The sequence below is a fragment of the Polypterus senegalus genome, chromosome 3, assembly GCF_016835505.1.
Source record: "Polypterus senegalus isolate Bchr_013 chromosome 3, ASM1683550v1, whole genome shotgun sequence".
Taxonomy (NCBI): Eukaryota; Metazoa; Chordata; class Cladistia; order Polypteriformes; family Polypteridae; genus Polypterus; species Polypterus senegalus.
In genome coordinates, this window is record NC_053156.1 from 127,805,225 (window position 1) to 127,829,079 (window position 23,855).

Below are 23,855 nucleotides of genomic sequence, written 5' to 3' on the forward strand. Positions count from 1 at the left end.
AACAATTATTGATGGCGAATCGATTATTCATAATGAATCAATTGGTGATCTGTTTTTCTTTGTTAACCTCATATTTTTTCATACTTCTTCTCAAACCAATTGGGTGCGAGGGTAAAATTAATCGGGAAACGCTGATAAATGTAATCGGTGTACCAGGAAATCATGCATTGACAGAAGTTCCCCTTTGCTTGGAATTGAAAGTGTGATTAAATGTATTATTTTTTAATGCGTTGTGGAGCACATGCATCGAAGCTTCTCAGCTGTTCTTGTGCTAAGAAAAGTAAACATTTGAAAAATAACGTAACACGATTGTCAATGTAACCTTTTGTAAGTAGTGCCTGGAGGATTCTGTTTGGAGAAACTACAGACAGCGTGTATATTAACTTGTGGATTTTTCTGTGAGTATTTGGTAGCAGCATCACAAAGTCACTTCTGTAAGACTGCGTTAGCTTCGGAGCTCAGCTCAGAGCGAATTGAGGTGAATGGGAGGGGAGATGATGACGTGACTCCCCAACCCGCCTTAACTGTCAATCCCCCACAAACACAGTCTCTCGGAATTTGCATAAGCACAGCCCTTTTCCTGCAATTTTAACTTAGTTACAATCGATCAAAACTCTCGTTTATATCCTGCGTCCTCTCGTTAAACTTGTATCCCACATTACCCGTAGGCATGACAAACGCCAGCGGCAGCGTGTCTATGAATTTAATTTAAAATTTAGGTTTACACCATGCTTTGTTTCCAAAGTAGCAGCACTCTTGAATATGGTTGTATATGTAACTTGCTCGCTTATTATTGTTTTGCTGCCTTCTCAATTATATAATGCATGTTTTCTTCAGCGGTTTTTGGAGCTCTTCCTGGTTTTCTGTACTGCGTTGACAGTCAGTTCACGTGATTACGTGGTTGGCGTGATGATATCACATGAAACTCCGCCCCCCACGGCTTTCAAGCTCAACTCCATTACATTATATGGAGAAATATACCTTACAGTTATGACCATTACGCGTAGAATTTCGAAATGAAACCTGCCCAACTCTTGTAAGGAAGCTGTAAGGAATGAGCCTGCCAAATTTCAGCCTTCTACCTACATGGGAAGTTGGAGAATTAGTGATGAGTCAGTGAGTGAGTGAGTCAATCAGTCAGTCAGTCAGTGAGGGCTTTGCCTTTTATTGGTATACTAGCAAAATACCCGCACTTCGTAGCGGAGAAGTAGTGTGTTAAAGAAGCAATGAAAAGAAAAGGAAACATTTTGAAAATAACGTAACATGATTGTCAATGTAATTGTTTTGTCACTGTTGTGAGTGATGAGTGTTGCTGTCATATATATATATATATATATATATATACATATCTATACATATACACATATATATACACACACACATATATACATACATATATATCTACATATATACACATACATATACATACACATACATACATACACACACATATATACACACAAATACATATATATATACATACACACACATATATAAACATATATATACATACATACATATCTACATATATACACACACAGCTATTTCAGTATCAGTGCAATACGCTGCTTGTTAAAACGGATAACTCCGCTCTTACGCAAGTCTGCGTGGATATTATGAACTATCAGATTTGTTCAAGTTCTATTTAAATTTTAAATAGAAGGAATTTTTATTTAGTCGACAGAAATATCTTTGGTAGGAATGGTAAAACAGACAGGAATATTATTCTGAATAAATCAACTCAAACCTTAAACAACTTATAATATTTTGCTCTCCATAAAAATATATCCTGTCTAAATTATACAAGTTAGAAATAAAGTAAACGTTAAAAGAACAAACATTCAAATTTCTTTACTCTTATGTAATTTTATATAAAAAATAAACTTAGATTTTAAATATCCCAAAAGATTTTGCTCTCCATAAAAATATATCCTGTCAAAATTATACAAATTCAAATATGAACATGCTGCATAACAAAACCTGGAAATATAAATAAAATGTGTTCCTTTCAGCAATAACAAATCAAATCATTCAGTTGTCTTTGCTCATATGTCATTTTAGAGCTGGACGCCTGGCATCTTTTTTGGCAACAGGTTCGTTTATGTTTGGTGTGAGGTTCTGTGTTGTGGAGATTCTCAGGATGGATTGCAGGTGCTCATCAGTGAGGCGACTCCTGTGTGCTGTTTTGTTAGTCTTTATCACTGAGAAGAGCTTCTCACACAGATATGTGCTACCAAACATGCACAAGGTTCGAGCCGCATGTAGACGGACTTTTTGTTCTTCAAAGTCACCAAAGCGCCGCAAACTCAGTGCGCCAGTTTATCAGCAAAGTGCGATTTGGGAACACCGTAGTGACGACTTGGTTTAACATTACTTGGCAACAGGGAAAGTGGGGCAAGTGCACTGGTGCATTTGTGTCTCCCATAAAAGCAGCTTCACTTGAAATCACTTTGTGATTGTGCACGGGTAAAACGTCCGCTGAAGTGTCAGATTCTTATTTAATTCTTCTGCTTTCTGTATCTTCTGCATTGCATTCAGGTTACCCTGATGTTTTGTCTCATAGTGCCGCCTTAGATTAAATTCTGTAATTACAGCCACATTAGCTCCACAAATGAGACACACGGGTTCAGTAAACATATACTCAGCCTCCCATCGGTTTTAAAGGCTCTATTTTCAGAATCAACTTTTCTCTTCAGCATCGTGTGAGCTAGCTTCGCAATAACTTGCAGCATCATAAGCTAGACTTGATTAACGCGTAAGTTCGCAAGGCAGCTGAAGCGCTGCATTATGGGATCTGTAGTTTATTGTGTTACCAGCGCTTCATATACCCGGCCATTAATAACAGTAATACAGTATATAAAATGATATAATTACACGCCGGGCCGGATGTGGCCCGCGCCCTTGAGTTTGACACATATGGACTAAATAGAACTTGAAAAGATATATTTTTTCAAATGTGATCGCAATTCAGATAGAGTTGACGCGCACTACAGCCTGCATGCCTCAATAAGTCATCCTCCCTCGCTCTTACTTTTTACCGCTCATCTAATGAATACACTGAGTATGGCTTTACCAAAACAATCATTGATGGCTAATAAAGTATCCATTATTCGAGTATGTAGATCGGGATATATATATACATATATATATACCCGTATGCAGCGAGAAGTAGTGTGTTAAAAAGCTAGAAAAGAAAAGGGAACATTTTAAAAATAACGTAACATGACTGTCAATATACAGTATTTGTTTTGTGAGTGTTACTGAGTGTTGCTGTCATCAAGGATTTGATTATCATTATTTCTTTCAATCAGGTTCGTATTTGTAGGATGTGTTGTGTTCAAGTTACATTCCGTGTTTGTCAATCGCTGTAAAGATGACAGGTTTCATTCATCGATTCGCTTCTTACTGCATCAATAAACAGCTCGCCTTCTTCTTTATCTGAGACCTGACACACTGCATGCACGGTTTTTTACACTGTCTTCCTTTAGCGGACATTGACTTTTTCCACGCGGTGCTTTGTTTCCGCAGTAGCTGGATTTATGAATATGCTTATCAGACGCTTCATATTTTTGCTGCCTTTTCAATTGTGTAATTCGGTTTTGTTCAGCCTTTTGAACTGTTGCTTTTATCTGTGCACTGCCAGTTCACGTGAGCCGCGTGTACATGCATCGAAGGTTCCCAGCTGTGCTGGTGCCATCTCGCTATGTCCATGGCTGTATTTAATGTTACCTTAGTCCTGGCACTTAAAACTTTCTCTCGCAGTTTCGCTGAGTTTGTGTCAAACACCACCCTGACCATCTCATCTTCCTCTGCATAAGCACAGTCCTTCACCCGTGAATATTTAGTGGAGTTTGCTATTGGATTGCCGCTGACGGACGGCCTTATATGGGCAGGCACTAAATTACAAACGCCAGCGCAGCCTGTCTATGAACTTAATTTAAAGTGTAGGTTTACATCGTGCTTTGTTTCCAAGTAGCAGAACTCATGAATATGGTTGTATATGTCACTCGCCGCTTCTTATTGTTTCGCTGCCTTCTCAATTATATAATGCATGTTTTCTTCAGCGCTTTTGAGGTCTTCCTGGTTTTCTATGTACTGCGTGATTACGTGAGGCGTGATGATGTCACACTAAACTCCCCCACGGGTTCAAGCTCATCTCCATTACAGTAAATGGAGAAAAATAGCTTCCAGTTATGACCATTACACGAGAATTTCGATATAAAACCTGCCCAACTTTTGTAAGGAAGCTGTAAGGAATGAACCTGCCAAATTTCAGCCTTCCACCAACACGGGAAGTTGGAGAATTAGTGATGAGTCAGTGAGTGAGTGAGTGAGGGCTTTGCCTTTTATTAGTATAGATATATATATATACTGAGTATACTTTATAAATAAAATGTATGTTGTCGTACTTTGCATAACTGAATAACCTTTATGCACAATAACAATTCAATACATTTATGGTCACTACAGTATTTGGATTTAATAATCGTCATGTGGGAAAAGGCTGACTCGCATAAATAAGTAGTGCCGAATAATGCAGTCAAGGAGCTTTTGAATTCAGCAGAGTCAAAAATGATGGCTGTCTGATTAACTGCGATTTTAGTTCCCTCTCCTTTCTCTTTCTCAGATCGCTTTTTGGAAGGACGTCAATTTCATAGTTTTTATGAACAGTTCGAAAGTGCCTTTCCACATTTTCCTTCTTTGGAATAGCAGTGATAAATTGACAGGTCAGACAAATGCACTTCGATTGTGACATTGTGAGAAAAAAAAAATCCTCTTCCGATTCCACATCCAGCCCATACCTTCCCCAAACAATTTTTTTAAAATCCCTTCTTTAGTCGATATAAATTGGAAAGCTAACTAGATCATAGCCGAGTTTTGCAGTAGCTCGCAAGGCTTGATCGCGCGTCGCGGAATGACCAGTGTGTTAGAAGAAAGAGATCTCAGACTGGCTACCCTGTATGTCAATCAAGTGGCAAACGCCATAGGGAGAATATATGATAGACTAACATTTAAAAAATTTTTTAATGCAACGTCATCTACCTGCACTACCTTTGCGATCTACCGGTCGATCGCGGTCGACGCATTGGGCACCCCTGCTGTATGCTATTCTTTGACTACTGGACACCCACTACAGCACTCCACCAGTACTTTGGTCTACAAACTTATTAAATCAGTCTAGTCTGCATATTTAATTTACCTTCCACAAGCAGTTTTTTGTACTCCTACTCTTCTTGTGATTTATTTCAAAGTTTTCCTGTGTGTTATTTTTTTACTTAGAAGCTGAATTTTTGAATTGCTCTTAATGAAAGTGTTTGCCAAAAAATAATATAGTGATGCAGGAATATTTTAGCACTGAGTTCATGTCTTTTGCACCTAAGGATCAGAAAGGCACATAGCAGAGTAGGGGGCAGGGTGCATTGCATGACTGTTAAGCACTGCAAATTTGCCTACACACACCAAGGAGAAAAGCAAAAATATTAGTAATAATGAAGCCTACAAAGGCATGTTACGTGTAAACATACATCAACAACATTTATTTATATAGCACATTTTCATACAAACAGTAGCTCAAAGTGCTTTACATAATAAAGAATAGAAAAATAAAAGACACAATAAGAAAACAAAATAAATCAACATTAATTAACATCGAATAAGAGTAAGGTTCAATGGCCAGGGGGGACAGAAAAAAAACTCCAGACAGCTGGAGAAAAAAATAAAATCTGTAGGGATTCCAGACCATGAGACCTAACATAAATCAAACAGTCCTCTTTGGATTTAGGGTTCTCACGGAAGGGCTTGATGATGATGGTCAAGTAGAGTTCTGCCTTTTAATCCATCCATCATTGTTGGAGCATCATGAAGCTTTGAGTAGGGGTCAGTACGGATTTTAGAGCCACCATGAATAGTTATTATGATGAATTGAACATATAGAGTATCAGGATTAAGTTAAATTAAGTTAGATTGAAGTTATAAAAAGGCCATGTTAAAGTAATATGTTTTCAGCAGTGTTTTAAAGTTCTCCACTGTATCAGCCTGGCGAATTCCTATTGGCATGCTATTCCAGATTTTAGGTGCATAGCAGCAGAAGGCCGCCTCACCACTTCTTTTAAGTTTTGTTCTTGGAATTCTAAAGAGACACTCATTTGAGGATCTGAGATTACGATTTGGAATATAAGGTGTCAGACATTCCGATATATACGATGGGGCGAGATTATTTAAGGCTTTATAAACCATAAACAGAATTTTAAAGTCAATCCTGAATGACACAGGTAACCAGTGTAGTGACATTAAAACTGGTTGAAATGTGTTCGGATTTTCTTTTCCTAGTTAGGATTCTAGCAGCTGCATTCTGCACTAGTTGCAAACGATTTATGTCTTTTTTGGGTAGTCCTGAGATGATTGCGTTACAGTAATCTAGTCGACTGAAAGCAAACGCGTGAACTAATTTCTCAGCATCTTTCAGTGATATAAGAGGTCTAACTTTACTTATGTTTCTTAAGTGAAAAAATGCTGTCCTAATGATCTGATTAATATGTGATTTAAAATTCAGATTACAGTCAACAATTACCCCTAAGCTTTTTACCTCCGTCTTGACTTTTAATCCTAATGTATCCAGTTTATTTCTAATAGCCTTATTGTATCCATTATTGCTAATCACTAAGATTTCAGTTTTCTCTTTATTTAACTTGAGAAAGTTACTATTCATCCATTCTGAGATGCAAGTCAGACATTGTGTTAGTGAATCAATAGAATCGGGGTCATCAGGTGCTATTGATAAGTACAGCTGTGTGTCATCAGCATAGCTGTGGTAGCTCACGTTGTGCCCTGAGATAATCTGACCTAACGGAAGCATATAGATTGAGAAGAGCAGTGGACCCAGGATAGAGCCTTGTGGTTACACCATATTGGATATCATGGGTCTTTGAGTTGTAATTACCAAACTAACAAAAAATGTTCTCCCTGTCAGGTCGGATTCAAACCAATTTAAGACACTGTCAGAGAGGCCCACCCATTGACTAAGGCAATTTCTAAGAATATTATTAATGATCAATGGTGTCAAATGCAGCACTCAGATCTAAGAGGATGAGAACAGATAAATGGCCTCTGTCTGCATTCACTCGCAAATCATTTACTACTTTAACGAGTGCCGTTTCTGTGCTGTGATTTGTTCTAAAACCCGACTGAAATTTATCAAGAATAGCATGTTTATTGAGGTGGTCATTTAACTGCATAATGACTGCCTTCTCCAGAACTTTACTTAAGAAAGGCAGGTTAGAGATGGGTCTAAAATTTTCAAGAGCCGAGGGGTCAAGGTTATGTTTCTTAAGAAGGGGTTTAACTACAGCAGTCTTAAGACAGTCTGGGAAGACCCCCGTATCTAATGACAAATTTACTATGTCCAGAACATTATTAATTAGCACGCCTGATACTTCTTTGAAAAACCTTGTTGGTATTGGATCAAGGATGCAGGTGGAGGATTTTAATTGAGAGATTATTTTTTGTAAGTCAGGTAAATCTATCCTAGTGAAAGAGTTTAATTTGTTTATAACAGGATGCTGGGGTTTAGGAGGATCCTTAGTGTTGGAGGGATATACTATGTTATTTCTAATATCATTAATTTTTTGATTGAGAAATACAGCGATAGCCTCACAGGTTTTACTGGAAGAACTTTGGAAGCATTCCTTTGAGTTACCTGGGTTTAGTAGGCGATCAATTGTAGAAAATAAGACTCTGGGATTACTAGCATTGTTATTTATAATCTTGGAGAAATAACAGTGTCACTGTATACATGTAGTAGCACTTAGAACTTTTAATGTACATTCAAGTATATCAAATATTTACTTATTTTTAATACAAGCTTTACTTAGATTTTTGTATAATTTATCATTCCTAATTTGTGATATTTTTGAATTATGTTGGGTTGGTCCTGCTTTGCCGCTAGAATTGGGTATGACAGATTTGGGGTACAGGGAGAATGAAGGAAATACACTTTCTAACACAATGGGGAGGAATTATGGTTAATTATAAGATGTTAAGGATGTATTGAAAAAATATACTGCTACAATAAAGACAATGCTGTTTCTCATCAATATGATATATACTAAAGTGTTTTTATACAGTTTCTTAACACTTACCCTTATACTTAGTGGAAGCTCAAAGAATCATACAACAGACTGTGAGAGAGATTTGGGCTTTCCCACAGTTGTTCTACAAAGATGCTTCCTTGGTTTTTAAAATCCTTTGTTTTAAAACTTCTGAAAAGCACTTTCTCTGCTTTTGTGGACAAATAATGTACCAAATGAGATTTTACACTTTTCCAAAATTTCAAAATTTTATCTGGAAGTGTTCAAATCATTTAAACATTCAGATGTAGATGGAAGCAGCTGAGGTACATTTCAGGTGTCCCAACATGAAGGTAACTCACATATTGTATGCAAGAAAATACAAGTCTTTTCTTAGTTTTAGTGACTTATATTTGTATAGCTCTGACTAATGAAGTTTAACATTTTGTTTTTTATTTTTTTTATCCTTATAAATTCAATTCATCTTCTTTTTTCACAATGTATTCTTTGTGTGCATTCACCATGAAACTTTATTACTGAACCTTTCACAGACTGTTTGAAGAGCTGTATGAAGATCATGGAGATACACTTTCCTTGCAGTATGGAGGATCTCAACTAGTCCACAGGGTGAAAACCTATAGAAAAATTGCACCATGGACACAGCATTCTAAAGACATCATGCAAACCCTTTCAAGATACTACAGCAATGCTTTTTCAGGTAATAATATTTACGATCTTACAAACATTTTAAGTTGAACTTAATTCATAACACAGTTATATATACATTGACCAATTATTTTGCATTTTTCATTACAATTAAATTCCTTAGCTAGCAGCTTTTCAACAATTTAAATCATTAATTTCTCTGAAGTAGAATTTAAAAATGTGATCAAAGGTTTAGTGGCATATCTAAATTTTTCAGTCTTAAGATTTAAGAGTATTTATTGTCATTTCATTCATATACAGTAGTACAGCATACAGTGAAATGAAACAACATTCCTCCAGGACCATGGTGCTACGTAGAACACAGGACAATGAAGAATCCACGACACATAACATAAAGACACATAGTAACCATGTGCAACATTGCAGAGCAGGACACAGATATCAGATCGGCCCATGAGTGTTCAGGAATCGGACTGCTTGGGGGAAAAAACAGTTACACAGTCTGGTGGTAAGGGCCTGAATGCTTTGGTACCTTTTTCCCAATGGCAGGAGTGTAAACAGTGAGTGTGAAGGGTGTATTGGGTCATTCACCATGCTGGTGGCTTTGCAGATGAAGCGTATGGTGTAAATGTCCATGATGGAAGGAAGAGAGACACTGATGATCTTTTCAGCTGTCTTCACTATCTATTGTAGGGCTTTACCATCTCTGACCGTGCAATTTCCAAACCAGACAGTGATGCAGTTGCTCAAGATACTCTCTTTTGTTCCTCTGTAGAATGTTGTTAGAATAGCTGGTGGAAGATGGGCTTTTCTCAGCCTACACAGGAAGCAGAGTAAGCTGCTAGGCTTTCTTGGCTAAAGAGCTGGTATTATAGGACCAGGTGGGGTTCTCTGCCAGGTGGACACCCAGGAATTGGGTGCTATTGACGACCTCCACAGTTAAGCCATTAATGTTCAATGGCAGATGGTCACTCTTAGTTTTCTTAAAGTCAACAGTTATCTCCTTTGTTTTGTCTACATTCAGTGACAGGTTATTGGCTTTGCACCAGTCTGTTAACCGCTCTACCTCCTCTCTGTATGCTGACTCATTGTTGTTGCTGATGAGACCCACCACAGTCGTGTAATCGGCGAATTTTATAATGTGATTAGAGCTGTGCATTGCTGCACAGTCATGAGTCAGAAGTGTGAACATAATGGACTGAGCACACAGCCCTGAGGGGCTCCAGTGCTCAGTGTGGTGGTTCTGGAGATGTTGTTTCCAATCCTGACAGACTGAGGTATTTCAGTTAGTAAGTCCAGAATCCAGTTGCAGAGGGAGGTGTTCAGTCCCAGCAGGCTCAGCTTTTCCGTCAGCTGCTGAGAAATAATCGTGTTGAATGCTGAGCTGAAGTCGATAAACAGCATTCGAACATAAGTGTCCTTATTGTCCAGATGAGCTAGTGCCAGATGGAGAGTGGTGGCTATTGCATCATCTGTTGAACGGTTCCGGCAATAAGCAAACTGCAAGGGGCCTAGTGCAGGGGGCAGCAGGGTTTTGATATTGCATAATAAGTGAATATGGTAAAATAAGTATACTTTTCTTTTTTAAGTTGTTGTAGTGTAGACTAAAGCAGCAAACTAATTCAGTGCACCTATGATTTCACTGTGCTCACATTCAGAGCATAAATAAAAGCAACAGTGATTGTTTTTGTTGCCTGTTTAATTCAGTTTGTCTTATAAGGATTGCATGTTGCATATTTTTCACTTATATGCATACATCTTTTATTTTTTTTCCTTTTTGTAGCACTTTTTTTTAATCTTTCAAATCTTAGTGACATTAATTTATTATCTGCCCACTGTTAACTTAATAATCTTTCGGTTTGTGTTTTATTTGTTAAGATGTCCAATTAACCTGTGCATAATAAACCTCATAATGCTATACTTTATTGTATTATGATTTTACATAATAAGAGCTTAAAATATGTGAGTTTTATATAACTACAAATGGCTACAGCTGATTATTAACTGAATCAAAAGGCATTTGTGTACATGAACATTATTATACTCATAGTCAAGAAGCTTTTGAAACTAGGGCACTTTATAGCTGTGGCAGCTGAGGTTGTTATATAATATGAAAGCAAATTACTAAAAAGGAAAATTGTAAGTTGAACATACCTTTCTTCATTTTTCATTAAAATGAAAGAGTAAAGAATCCTTTTTAAGTTGAGCGCTGGATATCAAAGTAAAATCTTTTTCTTGAGGAAGAATTCTAATATTATTATCTAATTGCTATGAATGGTTTTAAACTTATACTTTAATATTTACTAGAAGGGAGGCAAGATAGCAAGAGCGGCGATTGGGGGTAGTTAGTGGGGCGACTGTCCCAGGCCCTGCGCCTAATGGGGCCCTCGCTTTTGAGATTTGCGTGTCCCAATCGAGTGGATTTATCAAGTTATGTTCTCCAGTATATATATATATATATATATATATATATATATATATATATATATATATATATATATATATATATATATATGAGATGCTTCTAAGAGGAACCCTTTTAAAATCCCTCTTCAAGTTCAAATTCTGCACATTTACGTCTTTGAAAACATTCCATAGTTAACCTTCATCGCCAAAAACTTAGCCAGTATAGTTCCTTCCTAAAATAGGTATAGCCCATTAGATGCTGGGTTGGCTTCTCCTATCTATAGAAAAAGACATTGCATCCAGATTAGACTATGAAGATGTCACCAACTACTTTTCCAATTGGAAGGCAAGAAAAGTGGGTTTTCGTCTCTGAACCTGGAAACTGGTAAGAGATTTCATGATGATACCTCTACATTAATTTCTTCACACTTCTTGTGGAAACACTGAAACTCACATTTTATTTGTAGGCCATAAACATGTCCGAATATTAATGCATAAAAATATGTATCGCTAAAGATAACTGGCAAAAATTTTGTAGGATACTGTAATGAGAAAATCCGGTACATGTTAACATTATTTTTATTAAATTTGTGTGTACGTTTATACAGTCCACACATACCGGTAACAGCATTTGACGTAACCACCCCTGAGTGGGGTTGGTCAGCCCTAGGTTCCGCACACCCCTAAGGCCGTCTCTGTGTGATAGCATATTGATTAGCCACCTGACCGTACCCTTATAAGGATCTGTCAAACTGACTTTGGTATTTGTACATGTTAATAATTTGTGCACTGTAATAATTGTCACCCCTATGTTATTTTGAAGACTTTCACTGAAGGGAGTCAACTGGTTTCATTTTGTGTATTAGGACAATAGCTACTGGTAGCAATCCCCAGCAAGACCTTCAGATGGTCATTATTCTTTAATAAGTGATATTTGGTTGTAATGGTTTTCATATGGAGAAACAGCTAATTTATGTAAATCAGTGAAGCCAAGAAAAAATGAATCAAAAGTAAATGGCAATTTCAATGTGTTTGGAAACTTTTCCAGGTGTAACTAATGTTCAGCAATGGCCCTCACTTCTGTATGAATGTCAGGTTGTTTTGAATGATGAAGCAAAAATCATATTTTTGGAGGTCACTGCATCATTTTCTGCTCCAGTAGCAACATTGAAGCACATATTATTATGTAATTGTAATGACATTTAAAAGTTTCAATGCATCATACACATTGTTGATTTGTGCTGAGTCCTGTCCCTGATTTCCTAGCTTTTACATTGTATTTGGAAATTTTCTCAAGTCATAATATTCCAGTTTTGAAGTCAGTAATTCTAACTTGTCTTGAATATTTCCACGGAATTGATCATGTTGATGACATTCTTGTACTTGATTTGCTGCTCTAAATTGAGGTAATTTAATATTCCAGTCAAGTCTATTAAAACACCAGGTATAGAAATCACTGCTCATCTTACTGTTGATCGTGTTTTTTTTTTTGTTTTTAAACATATTGGAAATTAAGGAGTTTCTCTGTCTCCCTTAAGCTCTTCAAAAATGTGTTTCTGCTTATCCATCTGACATCTGTATGAAGCAAGAGTTTAGTACATTTCAATTCAGCTTCCGCACGAAATGCCTGTATTATACATCTTTATAGAGATTGTGCCCATCACATCACATGTTAACTGTTTCCTGCAAAATTAAAATTTTCTAACACAGTGCCCATTGAGGAGTAATATAATGATAATGAAAGAAACAAGGATAAACCTTGTCCACCTTACATTTTGCTGTAAAACCATTGAAAGAGCCTATCATCATTGGTGTGCCAACAGTGGTAATCAGTAGTAGATTAGATATGGATAGTCCAGTATTTTCAACAACATTTGTGAAAAGTCTTTTCTCAGCATGTACTCTTTTAAATGTAGTGCAGTTAGTAGTTTTTCCTCTGTTGTCATATTCTTGAATTCAGTTCTGTGCTTTCATAACTAAACTTGCTTAAATTCCTCATTTTATACTATGTTACATTTTTTTTAACTTTTAGTCTCTTTTTTATATTCAGTGTGCACTTTGTTGATTTATTACTTTGGTGTATTTATTAATTAATTTAAATTTTGTTTACTTTATTCATTTGTACTTATTTTAAATTGTGAAGCAGTATTTGCAGTTTGCTTGAAGGATACTATATAGATAAAGCTATTATTTATAGGTGTTAATATTCATAAGAATTTTGACTTTAAATCTGGACTATGTTGAAAGTTTACAGGTAAATAAAGAAACAGTTTGTTTTAGTTTTTACCACTAATTCTATTTCTACAAGAATTCTGAAACAACAATACAAAAAATAATTGCCGGTGGTTGCCTGATGTATATGTTTTGCTTTCTTCTTTGTGATTAATGTGAATAAAATTACACTTTTATTAAGTCAATCAACATTTTCTTTTCTTAGATGCTGATAGACAAGATTCCATAAATCTTTTCCTGCAAGTGTTCCAACCTTTTGAAAACAAACCTCACCTATGGGAGCTTCCTACTGATACTTACCTTCATAACAAAAACACCATGCACTACTCTTATTTTCGAAGAAGGTATGACTGTGAATTTATAGCATTTTTTTATTTGCAAATATAAGTATGGAAATAAATAAATATACTAAATAAGGAGAGTTTTTAATATTTTGATTCTGTTGAGCTACTGCAAATATATCAGCATTTTCAGTATCAGACTTTTGACTGCTTTATTTTACATAAATGTCCAGTTGATTTCAAGAATAATTTAAGGAATAGAGTGTAAATTAACTCATGGTATGGGTGCTTCATAAGTAAAGAATCAGAATGTTTTGCTAATCTTTTAATAACAACTATTACAACACCCATCAAGAAAGTAAAGGTAAATTTATTGGGATTTGAATTTTACCCATCAAGGGAAAAAAAGTAAACTCCTTGGGATTTCAGTTTTAGTAAAAACTAGCAGAATACCCGCTTCGCAGCTGAGAAGTAGTGTGTTAAAGAAGGTACGAAAAAGAAAAGGAAAAATTTGAAAAACAACGTAACTTGATTGTTAATTTAATTGTTTTGTCATTGATATGAGTGTTGTTCTCATATCTATCTATCTATCTATCTATCTATCTATCTATCTATCTATCTATCTATCTATCTATATATATATGTTGTTTTCATATCTATCTATATATATATCTCTATCTATCTATCTATCTCTATATATATATATACCCGCGCTTGGCAGCGGAGAAGTAGTGTGTTAAAGAAGGAAAGAGAAAGAAAAGGAAACATTTTGAAAATAACGTAACATGATTGTCAATGTAATTGTTTTGTCACTGTTATGAGTGTCGCTGTGATATATATATATATAGTAAAATACCAGCCAGAGCGATGTCATGTGTTAAAGAAGTTATGAAAAGAAAAGGAAACATTTTAAAAATAATGTAACATGATTGTCAAAGTAATTGTTTTGTGTATTTGGCAGCGTCACAAAGTTTTTTCGCCTAGCTGCATCAGAAAATGTACCACAACGCCTGACACGCCTCCTTTTAGTGTTTTCTCACAGCTTGGATTGCTGCTGTCATATATATATACACACAAACACACACACACACACACATACATACATATATACACATACATATCTTCATATCTACATATCTATATACATATCTACATATACATATATATATATATATATATATATATATATATATATATATATATATATATATATATATATATATATATATACCTATCTAGGTGTATAGCTTTGGTCACTGAGTGCAAGGGAAAAATAATAAAATATAGTCTATAAGTTATTAAACAGTAAAACATTAACGCTTTAAGAAGTACAGGTACATTGAGCACTACTGGAGTGGTTTCAGGTAAACTACATTTTAAAGACTGTGTAACACAACAGGTAAGTAACTAACAGCAGCTAAAATGTATATGGATCATCTCTCGGTAGTTGATCCCTTTTGAAAGGCGCTACACGACGGCTGTGGTATAGAAATTACATTTTCTATGTGAACGCTCAAATTTGTGCCTGTGGTAATGTGCCTTACCGGCATTTAAAGAAAATTAGTTTTGTGTCCTCTGCAGTGTTAAGAGAGAAAGGCTTTGGTTTGGGATAAAAGGAAAAAGGTGTAAAGAAAGGAAAGTTGCCTTTTCTTTTATATAGTATAGAGAGATGTGTTCGCTGACGCTATGATCGCCTTGTGTAGACTGGTGAGACGCCCCGCCATTAATCGGCTGTGATGGCACTGTCAGTCCTCCACTCGTGCGTGTTTTCATAATCCGAGGTGAGGACCTCATAATCGTATATCGTGCAAAAGAAAGTGTGAATCGCCTTAATATTATTTTGCCGTGGTGTAGAAAAGGGGTCCCGTGTTTGCACTTGTCTGGGCTATAGCGCAGGGGAGGATGAAAAAATTAAAAGTGCTCACTTTGACTTAAAGCAGAAGCGCAGTCAGCGTCTCAAAGGCCGGCACAGCTATGCGCGCGCTGGCTGCTCGACTTTGCTGGGCAGGAGACCACAGTTTTGCAGACACGCTCATGATATCAAAAGTCTCAGCTCTTGGAGGTCATTCATATATTATATATATAGCAAAATCCCGCCTCGCAGCGGAGAAGTAGTGTGTTAAAGAAGTAATGAAAAGAAAAGGAAACATTTTAATAATAACGTAACATGATTGACATTGTCATGAGTGTTGCTGTCATATATATGCCTGCCTAAATAAGTCACCCTCGCTTTGCTCTTACTTTATTTACCGCTCATTTAATCATGGCTATTGGCGGAAAAATTATAAAATGGAAGGAGGATGGCTTTACCAAAACAATTATTGATGGCTAATCGATTATTCATAAAGCTTGAATTGGTGATGTTTTTCTGTGTTAACCTCATATTTTTTCAGACTTCTTCTCAAACTAAGGTGGTGCGAGGATAAAATGAATCGGGATGCGCTTGATCAATGTAATCGTGTACAGTACCAGGAAATCATGCATTGACAAAAGCTCCCTTTGCTTGTAATGCAAAGTGTGATTAAATGCATTATTTTTAACGCTGCTATGGAGCACATGCATCAAGCTTCTCAGCTGTGCTTGTGCTAAGAAAAGGACAGATTTTAAAAATAACGTAACACGATTGTCAATGTGACCTTTTGTAAGTAGTGTCTGGAGGATTCAGTGTGGAGAAACTCTATAGAGACAGCGTGTGTATTAACTTGTGGATTTTTCTGTGAGTATTTGGTGGCAGTCTGACAAAGTTGCTTCGGAAGACGGCATTAGCCGCGAGCTCAGCTCAGACCGAAATTAGATGAATGGGAGGGAGATGATGACGTGACTCCCCACCGCCTTTAACTGTCAATCCCCACAAACACAGTCTCGGAATTTGCATAAGCACACCCCTTCACCTACAATTTTAACTTAGTTATAAAGTGATCAAAACTCGCTTATATCCCGCCGTCCTCTCATTAAACTTGTATCCCGCATTACCTGTGGGCATGTGAAACGCCAGCGGTAGCCTGTCTATGAACTTAGTTTAAAGTTTAGGTTTACACCTTGCTTTCTTTCCGAGGCAGCAACACTCATGAATATGGTAGTATATGTCACTCGCTCGCTTCTTATTGTTTTTCGCTGCTTCTCAATTATATAATGCATGTTTTCTTAAGCGCTTTTTGCAGGTCTTCCTGGTTTTCTACGCACTGCGTTGACAATCAGTTCAAGTGATTACGTGGGAGGCGTGATGATGTCACACGAAACTCCGCCCTTCCAGCTCAACTCCATTACAGTTAATGGAGAAAAATACCTTCCAGTTATGACCATTAGGCGTAGAATTTCGAAATGAAACCTGCCCAACTTTTGTAAGTAAGCTGTAAGGAATGAGCCTGCCAAATTTCAGCCTTCTACCTACACGGGAAGTTGGAGAATTAGTGATGAGTGAGTGAGTGAGTGAGTGAGTGAGTGAGTGAGGGCTTTGCCTTTTATTAGTATAGATGAGGAGGTGGATGCAGACAGTTTCTTGGTTACTACCTCTCATGAGAGCCACATTTTCTAAATGGCTATTTGTGGCCCTGCTGCAGCAACATCTTTAGGTGTCGGACTGAACTGATCTCTCAGTGGCAAAAATATGTCCCTCTGATCTCCTCCCCACAGACACCCCAAACTGAAACATCGTATGTGCATTTTAAAATCTCTTTGGAAACACTGTTTAGCTTTTTATACTGTTTAATTACTTTTTTTCTTGACTGTGGCACTGTTATTACTGTCTGAGCTTTAGACTTGCAAGATAACAGGCCAGGATATCTGATTGGACTTATCTATAATAATAAAAGGCAAAGCCCTCACTCACTCACTCACTCACTGACTCATCACTAATTCTCCAACTTCCTATGTAGGTAGAAAGCTGAAATTTGGCAGGCTTATTCCTTACAGCTTACTTACAAAAGTTAAGCAGGTTTCATTTCAAATTTACGCGGCGGTCATAACGGTCGATAACGCTCGACAACGCCCGCCATGTTGAACTTTCTTATTTATGGCCCCATCTTCACGAAATTTGGTAGGCGTCTTCCCTGCGCTAACCGAAACCGATGTACTTACTTATTTCGATGGTATGACGCCACTGTCAGCCGCCATATTGAACTTTCCAACGTCACCAATTTTCAAACTTCCCGTGTAGGTAGAAGGCTGACCCCATCTTCACGAAATTTGGTAGGTGGCTTCCCTGCGCTAACCAAAACCGATGTACGTACTTATTTCGGTGGTATGATGTCACTGTCGGCCGCCATATTGAATTTTCCAAACGTCACTAATTCTCCAACTTCCCGTGTAGGTAGAAGGCTGAAATTTGGCAGGCCCATTCCTTACAGCTTACTTACAAAAGTTAAGCAGGTTTCATTTTGAAATTCTACGCGTAACGGTCATAACGGTCAACAACGTCCGCCATATTGAACTTTCTTATTCATGGCCCCATCTTCACGAAATTTGGTAGGCGGCTTCCCTGCGCTAACCGAAACCAATGTACATACTTATTTCGTGGTATGACGCCACTGTCAGCCACCATATTAAACTTTCCAACGTCACTAATTCTCCAACTTCCCGTGTAGGTAGAAGGCTGAAATTTGGTACTTATTTCGGTGGTATGATGCCACTGTCGGCCGCCATATTGAACTTTTAACGAAAACCGATGTCCGTACTTATTTCGTTAGTATGACACCACTGCTGCAACATCACTAATTCTCCAACTTCCCGTGTAGGTAGAAGGCTGAAATTAGGCAGGCTCATTCCTTACAGCTTACTTACAAAAGTTAAGCAGGTTTCATTTAGAAATTCTATGCATAATGGTCATAATGGTCAACAACGTCTGCCATGTTGAACTTTCTTATTTATGGCCCCATCTTCTCGAAATTTGGTAGGCGGCTTCCTGCACTAACCGAAACCAATGTAATGCATTACTTATTTCGTGGTATGATGCCACTGTCGGCCGCCATATTGAACTTTTCAACAGTCTTTGTTACTTATGGGCCCATCTTCAAGAAATTTGGTACACGGGTTCCCAACGCTAACTGAATCCTACTTACGCATATATATACGTCCATAGCCTGCACCTCGTCACGCGTGAGGTGGCATTGTGTCCCCGTCCCAACGCCTCCCACGCTGTTGGCTGGCTGCCTGCCTATATAAGACTGTCCGCCGCCGGTCTCTACATTCCCTTCCTTGCTTCGCCACAGGATTCACATCTCCCTACTGATAACTACAGCCCAAATTTGTTTAATCCACGGCTTCTCCGCTGTTTTATTGTTTGTTTATTACAATTATAGGTATTGTATAGGTATTTTACAATTACTTTACATTGCTCAGGTACCCATTTCCTTTATCATTCCAACCCCCATTAACATGTCTATCGAGATGATCACTATCGATCAAAGAACTGTCACTTACCGAGTGGTTTCCTGCCCAGAGATACCACCTACCTTTTCCATTCTCTTTGTTACATATTGCACGGCCATATCAGGCTCACTCTTGATATCCGGAGGAAGATTCTGTCTTATGTATTGAATGACTGGGACAGGTTCAAGGTGTGGACTGATTACGGTACAGGAGATAATTATACTACACAGGAGCACTATAAGAGTGAAATGCTTAAGCCCTTCACCTATGGTTCTGCATGTGAGTTGATGGATGCCACTGAATTGTTCGGTTGTCGCTTTCAAGTGTACCGAAATGGCCAAATGGTTTACACCTTTCGAACACCCGCCAATGCCTCTTAAACATCTTAGATTCACAGGTGACGATTTCAGTAGTGGACACTTTGACGTTTATGAATGTTTAAACTCTCAAAAGCTGGATGTGATTTTATCAATGAAACCGGTTGTGTGCTTACAATGCTTGACAGATGCCAAATGTCACTTCAACACAACAAATCCTGCAAATACTGTCGTAATTGAAACAAACCATGAAACTCAAACCGATTATGACAGCAGCAATCCAAGCTGTGACATTTGAGACAAGATTACTGTTCACATGGCCAACTGTAAGTTACATGCTCAAGAGTAAGCTCAGCGCACAGCTTGGTCATGTTACAACCGGAGGGCCGAACTGACAACATGGTATACAAAGAGATCCTTAACAAATAATTATTGGCATATTTTCCCTCAGTTTAAAAAGGTTTAATTTTCTTCTTAATAAAAATTTTAATGCAGTACTTCGCCGCTGCGAAGCGCAGGTATTTTGCTAGTCTATACTAATAAAAGGCAAAGCCTTCACTGACTCACTCACTCACTCACTGATTCATCACTAATTCTCCAACTTCCCGTGTGGGTGTAAGGCTGAAATTTGTCAGGCTCATTCCTTACAGCTTACTTACAAAAGTTGGACAGGTTTCATTTCGAAATTCTACGTGTAATGGTCATAACTGGCACCTATTTTTCTCCATATAATGTAATGGAGTTGAGCTCGATGGCCGTGGGGGGCGGAGTTTTGTGTGACATCATCATGCCTCCCACGTAATCATGTAAACTGACTGTCAACTCAGTACGTAGAAAACAAGGAAGAGCTCCAAAAAGCGCTGAAAAAAACATGCATTATACAATTGAGAAGGCAGCGAAACAATAAGAAGCGACCGAGTCACACATACAACCATATTCATGAGTACAGCTACTTCGGAAACAAAGCACGGTGTAAACCTAAAGTTTAAATTAAGTTCATAAACAGGCTGCTGCTGGCGTTTGTCATGCCCACGGCTAATGCGGGATACAAGTTTTAATGAGAGGATGCAGGATATAAACGAGAGTTTTGATCACTTTGTAACTAAGTTAAAATTACTGGTGAAGAGCTGTGCTTATGCAAATTCCGAGAGACTGTCTTTGTGGGGGGATTGACAGTTAAGGCGGGTGGGAGAGCCACGTCATCATCTCACCTCCCATTCACCTCATTTCGCTGTGAGCTGAGCTCCGCAGCTAACATAGTCTTGAGGAACCAACTTTGTGACGCTGCCACCAAATACTCCCAGAAAAATCCACAAGTTAATACACACGCTGTCTCTACAGTTTCTCCACACTCCGAATCCTCCAGGCACTACTTACAGTGGTGTGAAAAATTATTTGCCCCCTTCCTGATTTCTTATTCTTTTGCATGTTTGTCACACAAAATGTTTCTGATCATCAAACACGTTTAAACATTAGTCAAATATAACACAAGTAAACACAAAATGCAGTTTTTAAATGATGGTTTTTATTATTTAGGGAGAAAAAATCCAAACCTACATGGCCCTGTGTGAAAAAGTAATTGCCCCCTGAACCTAATAACTGGTTGGGCCACCCTTAGCAGCAATAACTGCAATCAAGTGTTTGCGATAACTTGCAATGAGTCTTTTACAGCACTCTGGAGAAATTTTGGCCCACTCATCTTTGCAAAATTGTTGTAATTCAGCTTTATTTGAGGGTTTTCTAGCATGAACCACCTTTTTAAGGTCATGCCATAGCATCTCAATTGGATTCAGGTCAGGACTTTGACTAGGCCACTCCAAAGTCTTCATTTTGTTTTCTTCAGCCATTCAGAGGTGGATTTGCTGGTGTGTTTTGGGTCATTGTCCTGTTGCAGCACCCAAGATCGCTTCAGCTTGAGTTGACGAACAGATGGCCGGACATTCTCCTTCAGGATTTTTTGGTAGACAGTAAAATTCATGGTTCCATCTATCACAGCAAGCCTTCCAGGTCCTGAAGCAGCAAAACAACCCCAGACCATCCCACTACCACCACCATATTTTACTGTTGGTATGATGTTCTTTTTCTGAAATGCTGTGTTCCTTTTATGCCAGATGTAACGGACATTTGCCTTCCAAAAGTTCAACTTTTGTCTCATCAGTCCACAAGGTATTTTCCCAAAAGTCTTGGCAATCATTGAGATGTTTCTTAGCAAAATTGAGACGAGCCCTAATGTTCTTTTTGCTTAACAGTGGTTTCGCGTCTTGGAAATCTGCCATGCAGGCCGTTTTTGCCCAGTCTCTTTCTTATGGTGGAGTCGTGAACACTGACCTTAATTGAGACAAGTGATGCCTGCAGTTCTATAAATGTTGTCCTGGGGTCTTTTGTGACCTCTCGGATGAGTCGTCTCTGCGCTTTTGGGGTAATTTTGGTCGGCCGGCCACTCCTGGGAAGGTTCACCACTGTTCCATGTTTTTGCCATTTGTGGATAATGGCTCTCACTGTGGTTCGCTGGAGTCCCAAAGCTTTAGAAATGGCTTTATAACCTTTACCAGACTGATAGATCTCAATTACTTCTGTTCTCATTTGTTCCTGAATTTCTTTAGATCTTGGCATGATGTCTAGCTTTTGAGGTGCTTTTGGTCTACTTCTCTGTGTCAGGCAGCTCCTATTTAAGTGATTTCTTGATTGAAACAGGTGTGGCAGTAATCAGGCCTGGGGGTGGCTACGGAAATTGAACTCAGGTGTGATACACCACAGTTAGGTTATTTTTAACAAGGGGCAATTACTTTTTCACACAGGGCCATGTAGGTTTGGATTTTTTCTCCCTAAATAATAAAAACATCATTTAAAACTGCATTTTGTGTTTACTTGTGTTATATTTGACTAATGGTTAAATGTGTTTGATGATCAGAAACATTTTGTGTGACAAACATGCAAAAGAATAAGAAATCAGGAAGGGGGCAAATAGTTTTTCACACCACTGTATGTATGTATATATATATGTATATATATATATGTATATATATATATGTATATATATATATATATATGTATATATATATATATATATGTATATACAGTGATACCTTGGTATACGTCTGCTTTGGAATAAGTCCAACTTGGTATACGTCCTGTTTGGACACGAAAAATTTTGCTTGGTATACGACCTTTGTTTGGAAAACAACTCGCGTGCTAACCTTGTTTACCACTCTCGAGACAAAGCCACGACTGCCCACAAGCGTTAGTGCGGCAGTTGCTAGCATTCAGTGAACAACCCTTGCTATAACTCTCTGTGAACTTTCACGTGTGTAATATAGCGAGTCCACAGCTCCTGTCAAAGTCCAGCTTTAAAATAAATAATCACTGCGCTCGCAGCTTGGTGAGGGGGCGTGGTGGTTATGTGGCTGAAGGTTGTCAGGGCGATTAGCGATGTGGGCGTTTCTCACCAAAGTGCACTTGTGAGGGACCGTCCGCATTCATGATTGTTCCTGGGGCTGCTTATCTTGATGAACAGAAGCGCGAGTCAGCTAGAAGGGGAGTAAAAATAAAGAACGGACGGGAGGTTGAGTGAGTGAGTGAGTGAGAGAGAGAGGGCTGCTTATCTTGATAAACGGAAGCGCGAGTTGGCTTGAAGGGGAGTACAAAGAAAGAACGGACAGTGAGAGAGAGAGATAGAGATAGAGAGAGCGAAGCGAGCGAAGTAGCTGAAGTAGGCAGACTCCCCTGTTGGGAAGCAGGGGTGCCGCCAGGTAAAAAGGCACCGGGCTTCTTCTTGTTTTTTTATTTTTTTATTTTTAAAGAATGCTTCCTGCTCTATTTTAACTTCGTTTTTAAGAAGACTTTTTTCTATTGTTTTTAACCTCCACGTTTCACTTCTGATTTTATGGATTATTTATTGGAACTTTGGAGACTGCACTTTAATTTGAACACCTTGTTTTGTTAATTGTTTTAATGACAATGTCAATCATGTTACGTTATTATTAAAATGTTTCCTTTTCTTTTTCATTACTTCGTTAGCACACTACTTCTCCACTGCGAAGCGCTGGTATTTTGCTATATATATATATATATATATATATATATATATATATATATATGAATGACCTCCAATGAGCGCTGAGACTTTTGATCACGTGAATGTGTCTGCAAAAAGTGGCGTCTCCTGCCCTGCAAAAGTCGAGCAGCCGGCGCGCGCGCATAGCTGTGCCGGCCTTTGAGACGCTGAGTGCGCTTCTACCTTAAGTGAAAGTGAGCACTTTTAATATTTTTCCTCCTCCCCCTGAGCTATAGCCCAGACAAGTGCAAACACGGGACCCCTTTTCTACACCGTGCCAAACTAATATTAAGGTGCTTCGCACTTTCTTTTGCACGTATACGATTATGAGGTCGTCAGCTCGGATTATGAAGACATGCACAGGAGTGTAGGACCAACAGTGCCATCACAGCCGATTAATGGCAGGGACGTCTCACCAGTCTACACAAGACCCACCGCAACTGTCTCCAAAAGGCGCTCATATCGT

General features: G+C 38.1%; 1 protein-coding gene across 5 annotated transcripts in view; it reads left to right on the plus strand.

Annotated features, from left to right (window-relative positions):
• fig4a (FIG4 phosphoinositide 5-phosphatase a) overlaps positions 1-23,855 on the plus strand; it is a 340,932-nt gene that overhangs the window by 145,821 nt on the left and 171,256 nt on the right. For all 5 annotated transcript variants that reach the window (XM_039747917.1, XM_039747913.1, XM_039747915.1 and 2 more), the window contains exons 16-17: positions 8,618-8,784; positions 13,576-13,714. In XM_039747917.1, coding sequence (XP_039603851.1) covers positions 8,618-8,784; positions 13,576-13,714 — 306 coding nt within the window. The remainder of the gene's footprint in view (positions 1-8,617; positions 8,785-13,575; positions 13,715-23,855) is intronic.